Consider the following 18,764-nt stretch of genomic DNA (forward strand, 5'->3'; position numbering starts at 1 on the left):
TTCTTGAAGCTTGGTGATGCTTCCAGAAGGATTAATTAATTTTTCTATTTGAATTATCCTGTAATAAACATTTTTATTTAATTATATGTCAGTGTAAAGGGGGAGGAATAAGTACTATGCCTGCCAAAGCAAGCAGTCAACCAGCTTTCTCGTGTCACACCTGGAGCCAGGTGAGAACCTACCTGTTGACAGATTTGTAAGTAGACTGGTATTAAACAGTCATGCATTGGTTTTGCTGGATTTGAGTGGAAAAGCACCTCTTCTCATTGAGCCTGACTTTCCTTTCTGTAAAATGGGCATAACATTTGCCAGGGATGTCATGAGGAGACCTATTAAGGTAAAGTAAAATGGAAAAGAGGCCTCAGGAATCCCCAAACAGATGGAGTGACCTTTGGAGTGACCTTAACCTTGCTTAAAATAAAACTTAACTTGAGGGCTGGGAAGGTGGCTCAGTGGTAGAGCGCTTGCCTTGCATGCATGAGGCCCTGGGTTCGATTCCTCAGCACCACATAAGCAGAAAAAGCCGGAAGTAGTGCTGTGGCTCAAGTGGTAAGGCCCTAGCCTTGAGCTGAAGAGCTGAGGGACAGCGCCCAGGCCCAGAGTTCAGGCCCCACAACCAGCAAAAAAAAAAAAAGAAAAAATAAATAAATTTGCCCCACATCGCCTAATTCAGTGGTTCATAATTATAGGCACAATTAAAAATACCTGAGCCACACGCCTGTAATCCTAGCTACTCAGGAGGCTGAGATCTGAGGATCACGGTTCAAAGCCAGCCCGGGCAGGAGAGACCGTGAGACTCCTATCTCCAATAAACCACCAGAAAACCGGAAGTGGTGCTGTAGCTCAAGTGGTAGAGCGCTCGCCTTGAGCTGAAGAGCTGAGGGACAGCGCCCAGGCCCAGAGTTCAAGCCCCACGGCCGACAAAAAAAAAAAAAAAAAAAAAAAAAAAATACCTGAGCCTATCAGAAACTAGTGGCTCACATCTATAATCCTAGCTACTTCAGGCTGAGATCTGAAGATTGTGGTTCAAAGCCAGTGTAATTTGAAGCCAGCCTGGACAGGAGAGATGGTGAGACTCTTATCACTCATTAGCTGCCAAAAAGCCAGAAGTGGAGGTGTATCTCAAATGGTAGAGCACCAGCCTTGAGCAAAAAAGGGACAGTACTACAGAACAGTACCAGGCCTTGAGTTAAAGTCTTTTTATTGGCAGACAGACTGGAACGTACGCGTGCATGCGGACACACATACACACACACACATACACACACACACACCCTCAAAACTCAGAGCCTTTGATCCTAAGGTCATTAGTTTATGTACCTTGGTTTATGTACTTCTTAAACAACTTTTAATGCCCAGGGTCTCCTGTGGGTGTTGATTCTGGAAGGACAGGCTCCACATGCTCTAAGCAGCCTGCTTATCACAGCAGACTTCTCATTTATTGACTTGACTGAGGAAAGCCCAGAGACCTCCAGTGGAATTTTCCAGTGTATTTGTTCTTCCTTCTAGGGGATTTATCTTTGTGATTATACAAGGCTTTGTAAACTTCCCAGTTTCAGCTGTGAATCAGGGAGTTCAGCCAGGCTTCGGGAGTCACATTCCAGTCAGAGTTTCTGGAGCTTGACCTCTGAGTCATGCTCAGCCCTGGGGCTTGAGCTCTGGTTGAGCCGAGAGCGTGGCCAGGCCATTCCACTCAGGTCTGACCCCAGTGCAGCAGCTTCCTGTTTGATCTCCCTGTTAGAGTTTGCTAGACTTGGCCAGAAAACCACTCAGACATCCTGGTACAAAGAACAAAGGAAAGGTTTATTGCTAGTAAAGGGACCAGCAAGACCTCTTCTCACAAGACAGGAGTGAGAAGCAGTGCCGTCTATTGTCTGAGGTGACCTATATAACCTACTGAGGCTAAGAGGGGCTAGAAAGGTATAGAGGTGGAGACCCCGGTGTGGACATGTGGGCCAGGGGCTTCATCATGGCGGACTAGGGTTTATGGCTGCTGCCCAAGTAATAGATAAGGGGTCCTGCAACTGCCCAGACCTGAAGGTCACTCTAAGGGGCTCTTGTTGCCTTATATGGTGGTAGCTGCCCCAGAGAAGTGCCATCCCAAGGTAAAGGGGGTTGGAGGCTGATTATTTACTGCCTTTACTACATGGGCCTAGTGTTGTCTAGGAAGGGAGCATGCTAAGCTATGGAGAGGGGAAGGAGTGGACTAAGCTATGGGAAGGGCTCATTGGGCTGACACTCCCTGTCTGAAAATAGAGAAAAAGGTTCAGTTGAAATGCATATAAAGAAGGAAAGAAAGTTGTTTAAGAGAATGAAGTTTCTAGTGAGACAAAAACAATAAACAATACTGTCAAAGTTTAAGAGCTGTTGTTGTTGTTGTTGTTAATGGGAAACATTGACTCCTTATTCCAGCCTACAAACTGGGAGCACAATAAAGGCTAGGCACCTCAGATTCCTCCATGTTGTATCTATGTCCTTTGTCCCAAGCTATTCTCTCCTACAGTCATCTTGGAATCCAGGTGCTGGCACTGGGACTTGAACTTTTACTGGACTTTTTTGCTCTACCCCTTACGCCATACTTCCACCTCCAGCCTTATGCTGGTTAATTGGAGATAAACAGTCTCACAGACACCCCCTCTGTACAGTATTTTTACAATTAAAAAAATATAATAAAAAGAGTCTCACAGACTTTTTCTGCCTGAGCTGCCTCGATCCTCAGCTCTCAGTCTCCTGAGCTGCTAGAGTTTTAGATGTGAGCCAGCACCCAGCTCAATGACTCTTCCTATTTTAACAGGCCTCAACCAATGCCAACCTGACGAGTCCTGGGTGGACTGTTAGACCACTGGAGACACCTCTGACCACCTCTGAACACACTTGTGACTTGGGACTGTTCAAACTGCATGTCTCCTTAATCCTCCCTATATAACCTAAGGCTAGTGACAGCTAAATGGAGATGGCTGAAGATGTACTGTCTTCCATGGCTGGATGAGAAAACACAATCTTGAAACAAATCACCATTCTCATTCTATACTGATACGTTCCAGAACTGATATTATCTGGAATGTTGTGCTTCTTGACTTCAATCATAACTATCATCTGTGTTGTTTGTGATTGGCCAGCCATGTCAAGTATATGAGTCCTTACCGAAGGAGTTAAAAACTAGAACCCCATTATCTCCTCCTTGAGTGGAAACTTTGTATTGACTTTACCAACCTCCTCCATTAGCAGCCCCATTCCCAGTCCAATTCCCCCATCATCTTGACAGGAAAAATGTGTACCTTTGCCTCCAAAGATAACAGCCTTCCACTGATGGGGTCTAACTTCCTTTATCACCCTGTTAACCAATGGTAAAGAAATTGTAAGCCTGGTCCAGGGCTGATGGCTCACACCTGTAATCTAGCTACTCAAGAGGCTGAGATCTGAGGATGGAAGTTCAAAGTCTGGGCAGGAAAGTTCATGAGACTCTTATCTCCAATGAACCACCAGAAAACAGGAAGTGTGGTTCAAAGTGGTAGAATGCTAGCCTTGAGTGAAAGTGCTCAAGAACAGTACCCAGGCCCTGAGTTCAAGCTCCACAAGTAATGACAAAAAGAAGGAGAAGGAGGGAGAAGAAGGAGGAAGAGGAGGAAGAAGAGAAGGAGGGAGGGGAAGAGGAAGAAAAGGGGGAGGAGGAGGAAGAAGAGGGGGAAGAGGAGGAAGACTGATTCCTTAGTAATAAGGAGAAAGAACAGCATCACAACTTGGATTGGGATAAAAACCAAGTGGACCATTCCACTTGGGGTGTGTGCCTAGAACTGGGGAGAGTGTTGGAGTGCAACTGTTTTGCGCAAAACTAAGATGCATTGGCAAAATCTATATCTTGTGTATGTCTATTCATTTTTGGACACCAGCAGGTCCTGTGTTCACAACAGCTGTCATGTAATAAATCTCCATTCTCTGCCTCTCATCCTATCTCTTTATTTGGCACATAGGCTCTAGTGGCTGAACCTGACATACGGAATTTAGAAGTTGGACCTAGGTCTAAAATTCCAGTTTCAAAAGTAGAGTCCCCGTTTCCTCAAGTCTTTTTACTAGACACATCAGCTTTATTAAAGCCACAGGAAGAAAGATCTGTTTGTAGTAGGGATCTTATTTTGCTTCATCTCTCCAGCCATCTTTCTTCCTAAGATGATGATGATGATGATGATGATTATCAGATCCAAGACAGGTGAATGGGATGTTGCTGTGCAGAGAGGAAGTGCATAGGGGTAAAGGATGCAATCTAGAATGGCAGACCCCACATCACCTCCAGTCTACCCTGTGCTACTCTGAGGAAAACACCTGTTTCCCTGTACAGTGGTCTCTGTGGGCTATGCTTCCTTTGCTGAGAGATTAGGTAGGATGAGACATAGTACATACTTAGCATAGAGTCTGACCATACTGTAAACCATGGGTATCTTTACCACACCCAGAGATTTGCTTTGCAAGTCGGGATTTCAGTGGGAAATTAAAAGGTTATGGAGATGGAGTAAAGTGATTGCACTGTAATGTGAACGGTGTGTGTGTGTGTGTGTGTGTGTGTGTGTGTGTGTGTGTGTGTGTGTGTGTGTGTGTGTGTGTGTGTGTGTGTGAGCCCACTAAGCTACCTTCTCATAGCTTAGCATGCTCCTTTCCTGGACAACACTAGGCCCATTTAGCAAAGGCAGTAAATAATCAGCCTCTGGGGCTGCTACCACCATATAAGGCAGCAAGAGCCCCTTAGAGTGACCTTCAAGTCGGGGCAGCTGCAGAACCCCTTATCTACCCACTTCTTGGGCAGCAGCCATAAATCCTAGTCCGCCATGATGAAGCCCCTGGCCCACACGTCCACACTGGGGTCTCCACCTCCTATTCCCTTCTAGCCCCTCCTGGCCTCAGTAGGTTATATAGGTCACCTCAGACAAGAGCTGGCACTGCTTCTCACTCCTGTCTTGTGAGAAGGGGTCTTGCTGGTCCCTTTACCAGCAATAAACCTTTTCTTTGTTCTTTGTACCTGGATGTCTGAGTGGTTTTCTGGCCAAGTCTAATAAACTCTGTGTGTGTGTGTGTGTGTGTGTGTGTGTGTGTGTGTGTGTGTGTGTGTGTGTGTGTGTGTGTGTGTGTGTGTGTGTGTGTGTGTGTGTGTGTGTGTGTGTGTGTGTGTGTGTGTGTGTGTGTGTGTGTGTGTGTGTGTGTGTGTGTGTGTGTGTGTGTGTGTGTGTGTGTGTGTGTGTGTGTGTGTGTGTGTGTGTCCTTTAAGCTGTTTCACTCTAGACTGGTACTCTACCTCTTGAGCTGCAGCTTCCCTTCTGGCTTTTTGATGGGGAATGGATGGACCTAGAAAAAATTATGGTAAGTGAAGTAAGTCAGGCTCACAGAGACAATCAGCACCTTTTCTTTCATATGTGAAAGCTAGATCTCAAATAAAACATATATTATAATATATACAGCATTTTATGCATCTATACACAAACAATAAAGGATGGCATACTTAGGGAAGGAGTCCAATAGTGTAAGTCTTCTGAACAAGTAATGAACTGTTTAACAAAATGAGTACCAGGAAGTAGAAACATGTTTGTGGGGAAGGGCAGTGAGGAACACATTGAACAAATGGAGGGAGGGAGGGTGAGCAAATGCAATTATTATATTCAACGTACATTATGTAAAAACTGATCTATGTGACTTGAGAGTAGGGATGAGAGAGGGAAAATGAAGATGAATTAATGAAGATTCATTATACTTACAACTTGACTTACCAAACTGTAATCTCTGAACAACCACTTAATAAAAAATAAAGAATTAAAAAAATCAAAAAGACAAGACATTGCTTTGTATGTCCCTCCCCCACAGTATAACCCCTGCTTTCACTGTATTTGATGTCGGTATAATTTGTGGAAGGGAAGGGGAAAAACAAATCGTTTAAATAGGGATACAGGTGGACCCATTCCAACAATGAGATGTACAAGTCATTATGTTGAAAACGAACTTTACAACTTTGGTGTGAGGGTGGTGGGGAGGATTGGGTGGGAGGGTAGGGGGAGGATGGGAAGGGGAAACAAAGGAGGAGGCTACAATGCTTGATAAGAAATGTACTCGTTATCTTGCCCATGTAATTGTAACCTCTCTGTACAGTATTTTCACAATTTAAAAAAAAGCAAAAAAAAAAAAAAAGTTAACAATCAGCTCTCTGAAAAAAAAAAGACAAGACAAAAAAAAGAACAAAATACTTTGTCCAAACATAAAGAGAACCATGACCAGGGATTAAGTGAACATAATATCTATTTTTATTATGAAAACATTAAACTTTTGACACTTCATCTGCTTTTAAAAAATCTATTATCTTAAACCTATTCAGCAAAAAATGCCAATAAATTATATAAATCATAGTTTGGGTCTTTTTAAAACTAGGAACGTTTTATTGTCATCTAACAATGATAAATCTGAGCTGCATGAGCTGACAACTTATAATTTGTTAACTATTTATTGAGCTTAAAGTAAAGAGAAAACCAACAACAATTCCAGTTGCTCATATCCATCCTCCTCTCCACCAAGTCAGTGTTCCTTCTCTTCACAGGTACACAACGCAGCCCTACCAAGTGGTAAGGCACTTGCTCTACACTGCCCCATCTTGCTCATGTTGGGAGTCACATCAGATGGAAGGCTGAAGACACAAAGTCAAGGCTATATTGCCTTTAAGGAAACTCCTCCCTTTAAAAGGAAATCATGAGCAAGAACTCAAATACTGAATTTAGAAACAATGATTCCAATTCAATCAAATGTGTTAGTACTAAAAGTCACAAATTCCGAAAAGTAAACCAACAAACTAAGAAGGCAAACAGCATTGCCACCACATGCCTTAAAATGGTATATTTTTGGTGTCTGATGATCCTTGTATATTGCATTTGTGACATTTCACATGACTTTAAATAAAACATGTGTTCCACATAAAGTTAAAGGTTTTAGCATTTTCAACATGGGTGGCAACATTAAAAAAAATACATCAAAAGTCTTATTAGTGAATGTTTCCACTTGTTTTCTAAATCTTTATTTTCTGTGGAGGGAAACAAAGCACTGTTTCAAACTGTCTTCAAAGTAACAAGACAACCTCTACCATTCCTAGAGTTTAATTAGATACTATCCTGGTCCTTGACCTCTTCATTTTCTTCATCCTCATCTTCTTGGTCTCCAGATTCAAGTTCATCCTCTTCTTCAACCTAAAGGGAAAATAGAAGTTTAACATATGGACCAATATACATGATAAATGTATATACATCATATAAATTTGTAGTCTAGTAATTATAGTAGAATCTAATTTCCTAATTAATGCTCAAGGCTCATCTTTTCTTTCGTTTCTTTTGTCAGTACTAACGTTTGAAAACTCAGAGCCTTATATTTCCAGGTGTTCTACCATTTGCACCATGCTCCCAGTTTCATTTTATGTTGTTATTTTTTTTGAAAAAGAGTCTCACTTTATGCCCAGGCCTGCCTGGACTACAACCCTCCAATAATGCTTCCCTGTGTCACTGGATGATAGGCACACACCATTCTTCCCAGTCACTGATTGAGATGAAGAGTTTTGCAAACCTCTTTTTACCCAGGATGGCCTCAGACTCTGATTCCCTCATCTTTGCCTTCCAAGTAGCTAGAATTACAGGTTTGAGCCTCTGTGCCTAGCTTTCTGTGAAGTTTTAATGTGAATGAGGTATATTAATCAGTTAATTTTGCTGATGAATGGCTGTACCTGAATCTGAATCAGACATGGTTGGGTGTTCAAAGTCTGGTTATCACAAGAGTCATGAAGTCAATTCACTTTCTAGGCTCTGAGTCCAAAAGAGAGCAGTTTACTTACAAATGGTGAAAATGAATTTAATGTGAGTCTCCAATAAATTCACTGAACAGTGAAAGAAATATACATAGTACCATATTCATGACCCCACATAGCCATCTCTAATAGTCACAGCTTCCCCATGCTATATTAAATTTAAAAATATGCCTTACAAACAAAACACAGTAGAAATACTTTTGGAACATTTCAATCTTACTGGATGACCAAGATCCTTGAGTTTACTCTTCAATGACAATATTTTCTGATCTTGATCGGCCAACAGCACCAGGAGGTCATCTTGTTCTTTCTTAGAATCTATAATTTCCGACTCTAGCTTGTCTTTCTCATTTTGTAAAATGGCAATTGTGCTGTTAGATGAATCCAGCTGCTCTTTAATGGCAGTTCTTTCCTCAGACAGAGCTTTAATTTCATTCTAGGAAAAGAGAGGTGAAAGGTTTTTCCTTCTGTTTGGGAGCAGTACTGAACTATACACACCAGTCTAGTAATCTAAAATTAGTAGTTACTCTCCTAGAGTTTATGAGAAACTGCTTTTTTAAATTCAATCTGAAGTATTTAGGAGTGGAAGTTGTTGATATAGTTTTAAAACACACATCCAATAACATGAAAATCTGTTAGCTTCGGGCTGGGAAGGTGGCTCAGTGGTAGAGCACTTGCCTTGCATGCCTGAAGCCCTGGGTTCTATTCCTCAGCACCACATAAGCAAAAAGAAAAAAGCTGGAAGTGGTGCTGTGGCTCAAGTGGTAGAGCGCTAGCCTAGAGCTGAAGAGCTGGGGGACAGTGCCCAGGCCCAGAGTTCAGGCCCCACGACCGTACCCAAAAAAAAAGAAAAGAAAAGAAAATCTGTTAGCTTATTCAGCAAATATGGTTATTGTGAAAATAGAATAGAATGTCCAAAATTTGGTTTTTGGATATTATATATCTTACAAGGCAAAAACAATTCATTTCAAATAATCAGGAGGAAATAGAGATACAAAACACTATACAAGACTGGTTTATAGGGGCTGGGAAAGTGGCTCCGTGGTAGAGTGCTTGCCTTGTATGCATGAGGCCCTGGGTTCGATTCCTCAGCACCACATAAGTAAAAAGAAAAAAGCTGGAAGTGGTGCTGTGGCTCCAGTGGTAGAGTACTAGCCTTGAGCTGAAGAGCTGAGGGACAGTGCCCAGGCCCAGAGTTCAGGCCCCACGACTGGACTACCCCCCCCCCCAAAAAAAAGACTGGTTTATATCAGAATTAGAACTCAAAACTCAACTGAAAAAAACTCAACTTTACACACAGAACAGTTTCAAATAAAAATCACTGCTTAAAAATGTTGTGACCAGCCAGGTGCCAGTGGCTCACGCCTGTAATCCTAGCTACTCAGGAGGCTGAGATCTGAGGATCGCGGTTCAAAGCCAGCCCAGGCAGGAAAGTCCGTGAAACTCTTATCTCCAATAAACCACTAGAAAACCGGAAGTAGCGCTGTAGCTCAAGTGGTAGAGCGCTCGCCTTGAGCTGAAGAGCTGAGAGACAGAGCTCAGGCCCAGAGTTCAAGCCCCACAACCAAAAAAAAAAAAAAAAAATGTTTTGACCGTAGACCAAAAAGTGCAATTATGTATCATCTTTATTTTTCCAAGTTTTAGAACTCCTTTTTTTGCTCCATTTGTTAACCTTTGCTCCTCCATTCAGTTCTCAATTTCTTTTTTTTCTCTATTGAGATTAAGTGATTACATACATTTATAGTACTGTGGCATAGTTATACTTAGCTAAAGTCACAAACACATTTTAATCTTTACAATGATAACTTTAAAAAAAACTTACTTTATCCTTTTCTTTATGTTATTTATCCTCAAGTCTCTATAACACAATAGGCTGGCAAAACTTAATATTCCTATTTTCTTCAGTCTTATGGGAAGTCTACAGATGGCTTGTATATTTCTAATTCTTATTGCTTCTGTGACTTGATACAAATGTTGATAAGGGAACAAATATTTTCAATGCATTTACTTTCACAATATGCATATAATACTTTTGTGTGTGTGTGGTGACAGAGATACTAGTCAAGTGCTCTACCATGAAACGGTACCCTGACTTCTAGACATTCTTACATTATATTCAATACCATTGTTTGAAATGGCATTTAAAAACTGTCTTTGTGTCATCTTTAGTAATCAAAATAAGGACAGAAATGTGAAATCCAACTATATCCCATCTATCAGCTTTTTTTAAATAAACCTAAAGATCTGAGAGTAAACAAAATAAAATCAAGGTTCTTGAAATTCATTTTGTATTATGTACAATAAAAGGTTCACTAATAACCAACCTTCAATTCTTTAGTCTCTTGCTGTAATGCGGACAGTCTTCCTTCTACATCAGTAGTTTTAGCAGCTATTACATTCTCGCTTTCCCCTTGTACAGGAACTGATTTTGACTGAAAGTAGAAAAAGGTTTTAAAATGCTTTAAAGTTACAAATAATATGAACTTTCAAAGCAGTCATTTTAATCTTCTTGCTGTTTTGAAATTTCATTTCCAATTTAAAAAAAACATAACCTTTAAGTAACTATGTGCAACAAAGTGCTCTCTGATGACAGATGAGCTGTGGCCACAGCAGAGCAGCATTCAATGATCTTGAGTATGGTGAGGTCTGGGGGAAGCCTCAAGGTCAACCCAGAAAAGTAATCAATAAGGCCACTCTAGCAGCTCTACCACTGCTTCTAAGAAGCAAGGATTATTTTTCAATCTTTCCCTCATAAACTTCCTAAAAGTCCACACTACTATGTCAGATAGATAAATAACTTGAGCCAAATATGCCATTAATTCATGAAACACAAGTATTTTCTTAAATGTTATAGGAGATACTTGTAAATCAAAGTTTTACTGTTTTCCCCCACATTTTCTCTACAAAATACCAGAAAGGGGGTACAAATGCAACAAACAGCTAAAAATGTGGAAGTGGCTTTAAAAATGGGTGATAAGTAGAGATTTAAGGTACACGTTAGACAAAGCCTAAGTTATTTCAACAAGACTACTGGCAGAAATATAAACATTGAAAGCAATTCTGGTGAGGATACAAAAAGAAAAGAGTTGCAGAGAAAGTCTCCATGTTCTCAGAGACACACACACAATCATGGAGAAAACAAGGACAGAACTATGAATGCTATGGTGCTTCTGGTGAGGTCTCAGAAGGAAATGAAAGGTATTATTGGCAATTTAAGAATAGGCAATCCTGTTACAAGATGCAAAGAATTTAGTGAAACATGTTCCATTGTTTGATAGAACTTCATTTTATTTATATTTCTGGCAGGGACTGGGTTTGTTATGTTGTTTTCAAGCTCATAACTGCTACATAGATTAAATGTAAAATTCTGAATTGTTAAACTCAGATATTTAGCAGAGAATATTTTAAAGCAAAGTATGAGGTACAGTCTTATTTCTCTTTGGTGTTTGGAGTAAAATATAACAGGAGATAAACTGTCAAAAGAATGGTTAAACAAAGAGAAATCATGGGGGCTGGGGATGTGCTTCAGTGGTAGACTACTTGCCTAGCATGTATGAAGCACTGGGTTCAATTCCTCAGAACCACAAACACAGAAAAAGCTGGAAGTGGCGCTGTGGCTCAAATGGTAGAGTGCTAGCCGTGAGCAAAAGGAACTCAAGGTCAGTGCCCAGGCCCTGAGTTCAAGCCCCAGGACTGGCAAAAAAGAAAAAGAAATCAGAACTTAAAGATTTTGAAAATTCTCAGCCTAGTTATATTGTGTTCTGGACAAAAATATCAAGGATATAAATAACCATTTATAGTGATTTTATGTGTATGATTCATGGGTCCAGCACAGCAGAGGTCAGAATCAGAGATGAAGTTAGCCAGGAAGCATTTGCAGAGGATCTTATCTGATGGCTTAGACTTGTATGAGTTGGATGGGACACCAATAAGGTTCCTAATGATTTTATACCAGCAGAAAAGTTGTCAGCTTGGACCAAAGGGGATAAACATGGGCAGCAAAATATATCATTAGGGAGTCATGTACCAGTGGGTCTCATCTGTAATCCTAGCTACTGTGGAGGCTGAGATCTGAGGATCACAGTTTGAACCCAGTCCCTGCAGGATAGTCTGTGAGACTCTCATCTCCAATTAACCACCAAAAGGTTAGAAGTGGAGCTGTGGGTAGAGAGCTAACCTTGAGTGATAAAGCTCATAGACAGTGCCCAGGTCCCCGAGTTCAAAGCCCCAGGACCAGAACAAAAATAAATAAGTGAATAAATAAACCACTAAATAACTGAATAAACTGACCTTGGAGTCTAGGTACAAAATGGCTGTCACAGAGACCAGAAAGTGTCTCACTAGGACTCTGGCAGTGAGCAATCAGAGAGAACTAACAGAGAAATCCATTTCTTTTCATTGCCACTGAGAAATAATATACCAATCTCATGTTTACTACCTTGCAGAAGAGAATTAACTTACCAATGCTTCTGTTTTCTGTAGTAGGTCATGCTTTTCTGTCTGTAGTCTTGTAATCTCTACAGACTTCGAATTCAACTCAGCCTTCAATGCGGCCACCTCCTAAGAGACAGAAAGAATTGAGTTGTAACATCGAATAGTTTCAATTTCATTAAGATGTCTATTAGCTGGGACCTGGTGGCTCATGCTTGTAATTCTAGATACACAGGGAGGCTGAGGTCTGAGGATTGTGCTTTGAAGGGAGCTTGGGCAGGAAAGTCCATGAAATTCGTTTTTCCAATTAACCACCCCCAAAACGGGAGTGCAGTTGTGGATCAAAATGGAAGAACTCTAAGCAAAAAAGCTCAGAGACAGTGCCCAGGTTGAGTTCAAACCCCATAACTGACCCCCTAAAAAAAAACAAAAAATTGTCTATATTTACATGATTAAATTTTAAAAAATTATATCCTTTCTTGACTGTACTCACTCTCTAAAACCATAACTTTCAAGTTTTAAAGTCTAATTCTAAATAACTATTTTTGAACTCTGGGATCAAGAATAAAAATTAAGGAGAAAACAGTAGGGAAACACCATAGCCCTCTCCAACTAAATAGAGAATTTGGGTTCCAATACACAGTTCCTCCAAGAGATGGACAACAGCAAAAAGGTGAACAACCAGAGAAATACAGGAACTGAAAAAAGAAAAGGAAAAATAACCCTCAGAACTTGCACAAAGAAAAGTGCAAAGAGCCATTGCTGGCAGGGCAGTTCCAGACCCCCAAGCCTCAAAAGCAGCCTGGGGCCTCAGAACCCCAAGCTGACCATAGAACCCAAATGCAGAAAACTCCCACAGAGCGGCCTCGACAATGTACCTGAAACCAGACCAGGGGCTCCCACCGCCACCGCTCAGCCCACAAGGGAAACCAGTGAACTATACAACACACGGATCACAGCACTGCTGGACAGCCCTTAACCAGTTCCAGGATCAGTGAGTACCTCACCAGGGACCCCCCCCCCACACACACCACAGGAACTGAGCTCCAGCAGCCCCTCCTGCGTGCCCTGGCGGAGATGGAGCAGCTTCCCGCAGGCTGCTGGCTGAGCGGAGCTGGGAATTGTGCTTGAGCTCTAACTGCTGCAGGAGTGCCCCCAGCCCGCAGGGAACTGACAAGCACGGGCAGCACAACCGGCATCCTAAGCCGCCTAGGCCAGTACCGCAAAAACATGCACAGGCTCCTGCCGCTGGAGGAGCACCACCCACGCTACCAAGAGAGTACCCACAGTGGCCCTAAGTGAAGGCTCCTACTGTTGAACACCAATAGGCAGAGCTTGGACCTCAGACCTCACAAATCCTGAATCCAAAAGCGTAAATCACAAAGGAAGATTACAAGATTCATGAACAACCAAGACAACAAACCAAACCCAAAAGCCAGCAGCAACCCAGGAAAGAACTCCAGTGAGAGCAAACAAATGAAAAACAAAATATTAAAGAAATGATGGCAGAATTGGCCAAAGAAATAAAAATAGAGATACAACAGCAATTTCAAGAGTATAGAGAAGAAATATCAAAGGAATTCCAAGACCTAAAAAAAGAGATGCAGTCAAGAATAGGCACAGAACATACCTTGTTAAAAAGATTAAATTAACACTTTGAGAACCAATATAGAAATCATAAATAGATCAATTTCTGCAATGCAAACCACAATGAAAGCCTTAGGAAATAGATTATCTTGAGTTGAAGATAAAAAAGAGGAGCTGGAGAAGAAAGTATTAGATATGGGGGGGGGGGAACACTCAGAAATTACCAAAGGAAAGTCCAAGAACTGACAGACAATGCCAAGAAATCTAAACTTCCTATAATTGGGATCAGTGGAGAGGAATACCAGAATAGAGGGATGTAATATTTATTCAGTGAGATTATTATAGAAAATTTCCCCAATCTCAAAAGAGAAGACCTTACCCACATAACAGAAGCATACAGAACACCTTTAGAAGACAGGATCCTAGAAAAAACACTTCTAGACACACTGTAGTAAAGACACTAGACCTGAATTGCAAAGATCTGATTTTTAAATACTGTAAAATTAGGAGCTATACTACAATGCAAAGAAAATTAGAATCATTGCAGATCTCTCCATACAAACCCTCAATGCAAGGAGAGCCTGGAAAAATACCATCCAAACCCTGAAAACCAGTAACTGCCAACCCAGACTGGTATATCCAGTGAAACTAGTATTTACATTCAACAGAGAAACCAAACTCTTTAATAATAAAGAGAAATTAAAGGAATTCATGAACAAGAAGCCAGCATTACCAAAAATACTAAAAGGAGAACTATAACCCAAAGAAAATAATCAAAACCAGGGAACCACATCAGACAGAAACCTAATGGAGAGTTCACTTTATTAATATGAAATGTCCTTGTTTTTTCTTTTTCTTTTTTTTTTTGGGGGGGGGGGTCCAGTCGTGGGGCCTGAACTCTGGGCCTAGGTGCTGTCCCTTCAGCTCTTCAGCTCAAGGCTAGAGCTCTACCACTTGAGCCACAGCGCCACTTCCGGCTTTTTTCTTTTTGCTTATGTGGTGCTGAGGAATCGAACCCAGAGCCTTGAGCATGCAAGGCAAGCGCTCTACCACTGAGCCATCTTCCCAGCCCTGTCCTTGTTTTTTCTAATTGTAATGTGAAATATGTTTTATCTGATATTAGCATTACTACCCCAGCCTGTTTAGGAGCGCCCTTTGCTTAGAAGACTTTGTTCTAGCCTTTCACTTGAATAGTCAGTATTTGAAAGCCTCAAGGCCAGAGTTAATAAAAGACAAAGAAAGACAAGAGGAAGTGTTACAGATTAGGTAAACTAAATATACAGAATAACTAAGCAGGCTAGATTGTGATTGAAACAGTTTTACTAAAAAAAATGCTGGTGAGTAATAATAAAGCCAATGAACTAAAGCAGTTTGGTTTAAAGCATTACATCTCTTGGTAATTACACTAAGTTTCTGTGGGTTTTCAGCCTTAGGAAACGATGATAAAAGACAAGTAGCTCTTTGAACTATTTTTGAAATAATTCTATAAATCTAAAATTACCTCAAAACGCAAAGTCAAAGAACTGTGTTTCTCTAAAGTCCCTTAAGTAGACTATAGGAAACTTCAGTGGTTTGAGAGGGGACAAACATGTCACAAATTTGAAATGTATTATGACATTGAAATTAGTTATCATGAGTCTTACAGAAATCCTTGTACACTCTTAGTTTACATTCTTTTTTTTTTTTGGGGGGGGGGTCCGGTTGTGAGGCCTGAACTCTGGGTCTGGGTGCTGTCCCTCAGCTCTTCAGCTCAAGGCTAGCGCTCTACCACTTGAGCCATAGCGCAACTTCCAGCTTTTTTCTTTTTGCTTATGTGGTGCTGAGGAATGGAACCCAGGGCCTCAGGCATGCGAGGCAAGCGCTCTACCACTGAGCCACCTTCCCAGCCCTTAGTGTACATTCTTTTTTTTTTTTTTTTTTTTTTTTTTTTTTGTCGGTCGTGGGGCTTGAACTCTGGGCCTCAGCGCTGTCCCTCAGCTCTTCAGCTCAAGGCGAGCGCTCTACCACTTGAGCTACAGCGCCACTTCCGGTTTTCTGGTGGTTTATTGGAGATAGGAGTCTCACGGTCTCTCCTGCCCGGGCTGGCTTTGAACCGCGATCCTCAGATCTCAGCCTCCTGAGTAGCTAGGATTACAGGCGTGAGCCACCAGCGCCCGGCTTAGTGTACATTCTTAAAGTACACCTGTGCCTCAAATTTGGAACCAGTCAGTTAATGGTCAGCGGACTTTGTGTCTTGGCAGACACCTACTCAGTATCTCAGGACTATTTATTACAGCAAGTATAGTTTCAGGTTGTTGATGTTTTGCTGCTTGTATTTACTTAATTTACATTTTTTTTTTTTTTTTTTTTTTTTTTTGTCTGTTGTGGGGCTTAAACTCTGGGCCTGGGTGCTGTCCCTCAGCTCTTCAGCTCCAGGCACTTGAGCCACAGCACCACTTCTGGTTTTCTGAGTGAATTATTGGAGATAAGAGTCTCCAGGACTTTACTGCCCAGGCTGGCTTTGAACCATGATCATCAGATCTCAGCCTCCTGAAGAGCTAGAATTACAGGTGTGAGCTACCAATGCCTGGCCATTTTTGTTGTTATCTTTGTGTTATAGCATACATTTTCTTTAAAAATTTTTTTGGGGGGTCCGGTTGTGGGGCCTGAACTCTGGGCCTGGGCACTGTCAGCTCTTCAGCTCAAGGCTAGTGCTCTACCACTTGAGCCACAGTGCCACTTCCGGCTTTTTTCTTTTTTTTGCTTATGTGGCGCTAAGGAATCGAACCCAGGGCCTCATGCATGCAAGGCAAGCACTTTACCACTGAGCCACCTTCCCAGCCCACATTTTTTTAAAAAAATCAGTCGTGGGTCTGAACTCTGGGCCTGGGCACTGTGCCTTAGCTCTTCAGCTCAAGGCTAGCACTCTGCCACTTAAGCTACAGAGCCATTTCTGGTTTTCTGATGGTTAACTGGAGATAAGACTCTCATGAACTTTCCTTTGAACCATGATCTCAGCCTCCTGAGTAGCTAGGATTACAGGCATGAGCCACTGGCACCCAGCAAGCAATTCTTAACAGTAATGAAAATTATATTTCATATTTGCAATTTATAACTATATCTTAATATATTTATATTACAAATCTTCTTTTAAGCTTCTTATTGATAATCTATCTACAAATAATCTTGGAAATGCTGAAAACTGGTAAAACACCAATGAAAAAAACATGGGGGCTAGAAAGGTGTCTCGGCAGCAGAGTGCTTGCCTTGCATGCATGAGGCCCTGGGTTCGATTACTCAGCACCACATAAACAGAAAAGGCCAGAAGTGGCACTGTGGCTCAAGTGGTAGAGTGCTAGCCTTGAGCTGAAGAGCTCAGGGACAGGCCTAGAGTTCAAGCCCCACAACCGACCAAAGGAAAAAAAAAGAAAAGAAAAGAAAAAGAAAACACAATGAAAAGCAAAATACCACTACCATAGTTAAAACCCACTTTTAGACTTTCAAATGTCTAGCATCACCTGTCAATTACTGTCTATCAACTACAATCAAAGTAGTTTTACACTATGAAACTAATAGGACTGGTACTGTATTATAATTAAAACAAAACAGAACCCAAGTCAATCTGGAAAACTACCTGTTTTAATTCTGCAACTTGTTCAGAATCTCTAGCTGAAGCTGTTGCTGAAGACTGCTCATTCATACCAGATGTTCGAGATTTCTGAGAAGAGAAACAAACAGTGAAGTAAATTCAGTCTAAACAGCAAGAAAAAAGTTGAAACAGTACTGTGCATATAAATTACATCTTATAGATGCTTCCCCAAAATTTTTATCAACATTCTAGTTTTTATATTTCAATATAGCATATATTACTACTGCTTTTCTTTTTTTTTTTGTCGGTCATGGGGCTTGAACTCTGGGCCTGGGCGCTGTCCCTCAGCTCTTCAGCTCAAGGCGAGCGCTCTACCACTTGAGCTACAGCGCCACTTCCGGTTTTCTGGTGGTTTATTGGAGATGGGAGTCTCATGGTCTCTCCTGCCCGGGCTGGCTTTGAACCTCGATCCTCAGATCTCAGCCTCCTGAGTAGCTAGGATTACAGACGTGAGCCACCAGCGCCCGGCTTACTACTGCTTTTCTATAGCAAATAAAATTGTAACAAGTAATTTATTACATCTGAAGGAAGAAAAACATACAAACAAGCATGTGCTGAACTACTTCTTTGAATTAAAACATTATTTCACTTAAATCTCTGAAATAGTCATTGCCATCATCATTACCTACTGGTATAGGTCAAGAATCAAAACGTTCAGTTCCCCACGGTATAACCCCTGCTTTCACTGTATTTGGTGTTGGTATAATTTGTGGAGGGGAAGGGAAAAAACAAATTGTTTAAATAGGGATACAGATGGACCCATTGCAACAATGAGATGTATAAGTTGTTATGTCGAAAACGAACTTTACAACTTTAGGAGGTGGCAGAGGGAGGATGGGATGGGAAGGGGAGGCTACAATGCTTGACAAGAAATGTACTCATTATCTTGCTCATGTAATTGTAACCCATCTGTACAGTAATTTCACAATAAAAAAAATCCAATGACTATAACTCATGTACACATCCCTTAATGTCTACAACCCAGAATAAAAAATGTTTTTCCCCTTAAAAAAATGTTCAGCTCCTAGCATTGAAAAAACAAAATGAAGAAACAAGTTTAAATAGACTTCCTAAGTTGCTTTAAATTCAATTATCTAAACTGGGTGCTAGTGGCTCATGCCTGTAATCCTACCTACCCAGGAAGCTGAGATCTGAGAGTCCCAGTTTGAAGCCTATCTAGGAACAGTCTATGAGACTCATTTCCAATTAACCACAAAAAGCTGGAAGAGGAGCTGTGGCTTAAAGTAGTAGAGTACTAGCTTTGAGCAAAAAATGCTCACGGACAGCACTAGGGCCTGG

At 41.3% G+C, this 18,764-nt stretch overlaps 1 protein-coding gene across 2 annotated transcripts in view; it reads right to left on the reverse strand.

Moving 5' to 3' along the window:
• Positions 1–6,281: 6,281 nt before the first annotated feature.
• Positions 6,282–18,764, reverse strand: part of Uso1 (USO1 vesicle transport factor) — an 84,235-nt gene continuing 71,752 nt past the window's right edge. For both annotated transcript variants that reach the window (XM_070012867.1, XM_070012868.1), the window contains 5 exons: positions 17,451–17,534; positions 12,281–12,379; positions 10,144–10,251; positions 8,040–8,255; positions 6,282–7,211 (listed from right to left, as the gene is read on the reverse strand). In XM_070012867.1, the coding sequence (XP_069868968.1) occupies positions 7,125–7,211; positions 8,040–8,255; positions 10,144–10,251; positions 12,281–12,379; positions 17,451–17,534 (594 nt within the window). In that variant the 3' untranslated portion in view covers positions 6,282–7,124. The remainder of the gene's footprint in view (positions 7,212–8,039; positions 8,256–10,143; positions 10,252–12,280; positions 12,380–17,450; positions 17,535–18,764) is intronic.

The sequence above is a fragment of the Dipodomys merriami genome, unplaced genomic scaffold, assembly GCF_024711535.1.
Source record: "Dipodomys merriami isolate MVZ:Mamm:240054 unplaced genomic scaffold, mDipMer1.0.p SCAF_9, whole genome shotgun sequence".
Classification (NCBI taxonomy): domain Eukaryota; kingdom Metazoa; phylum Chordata; class Mammalia; order Rodentia; family Heteromyidae; genus Dipodomys; species Dipodomys merriami.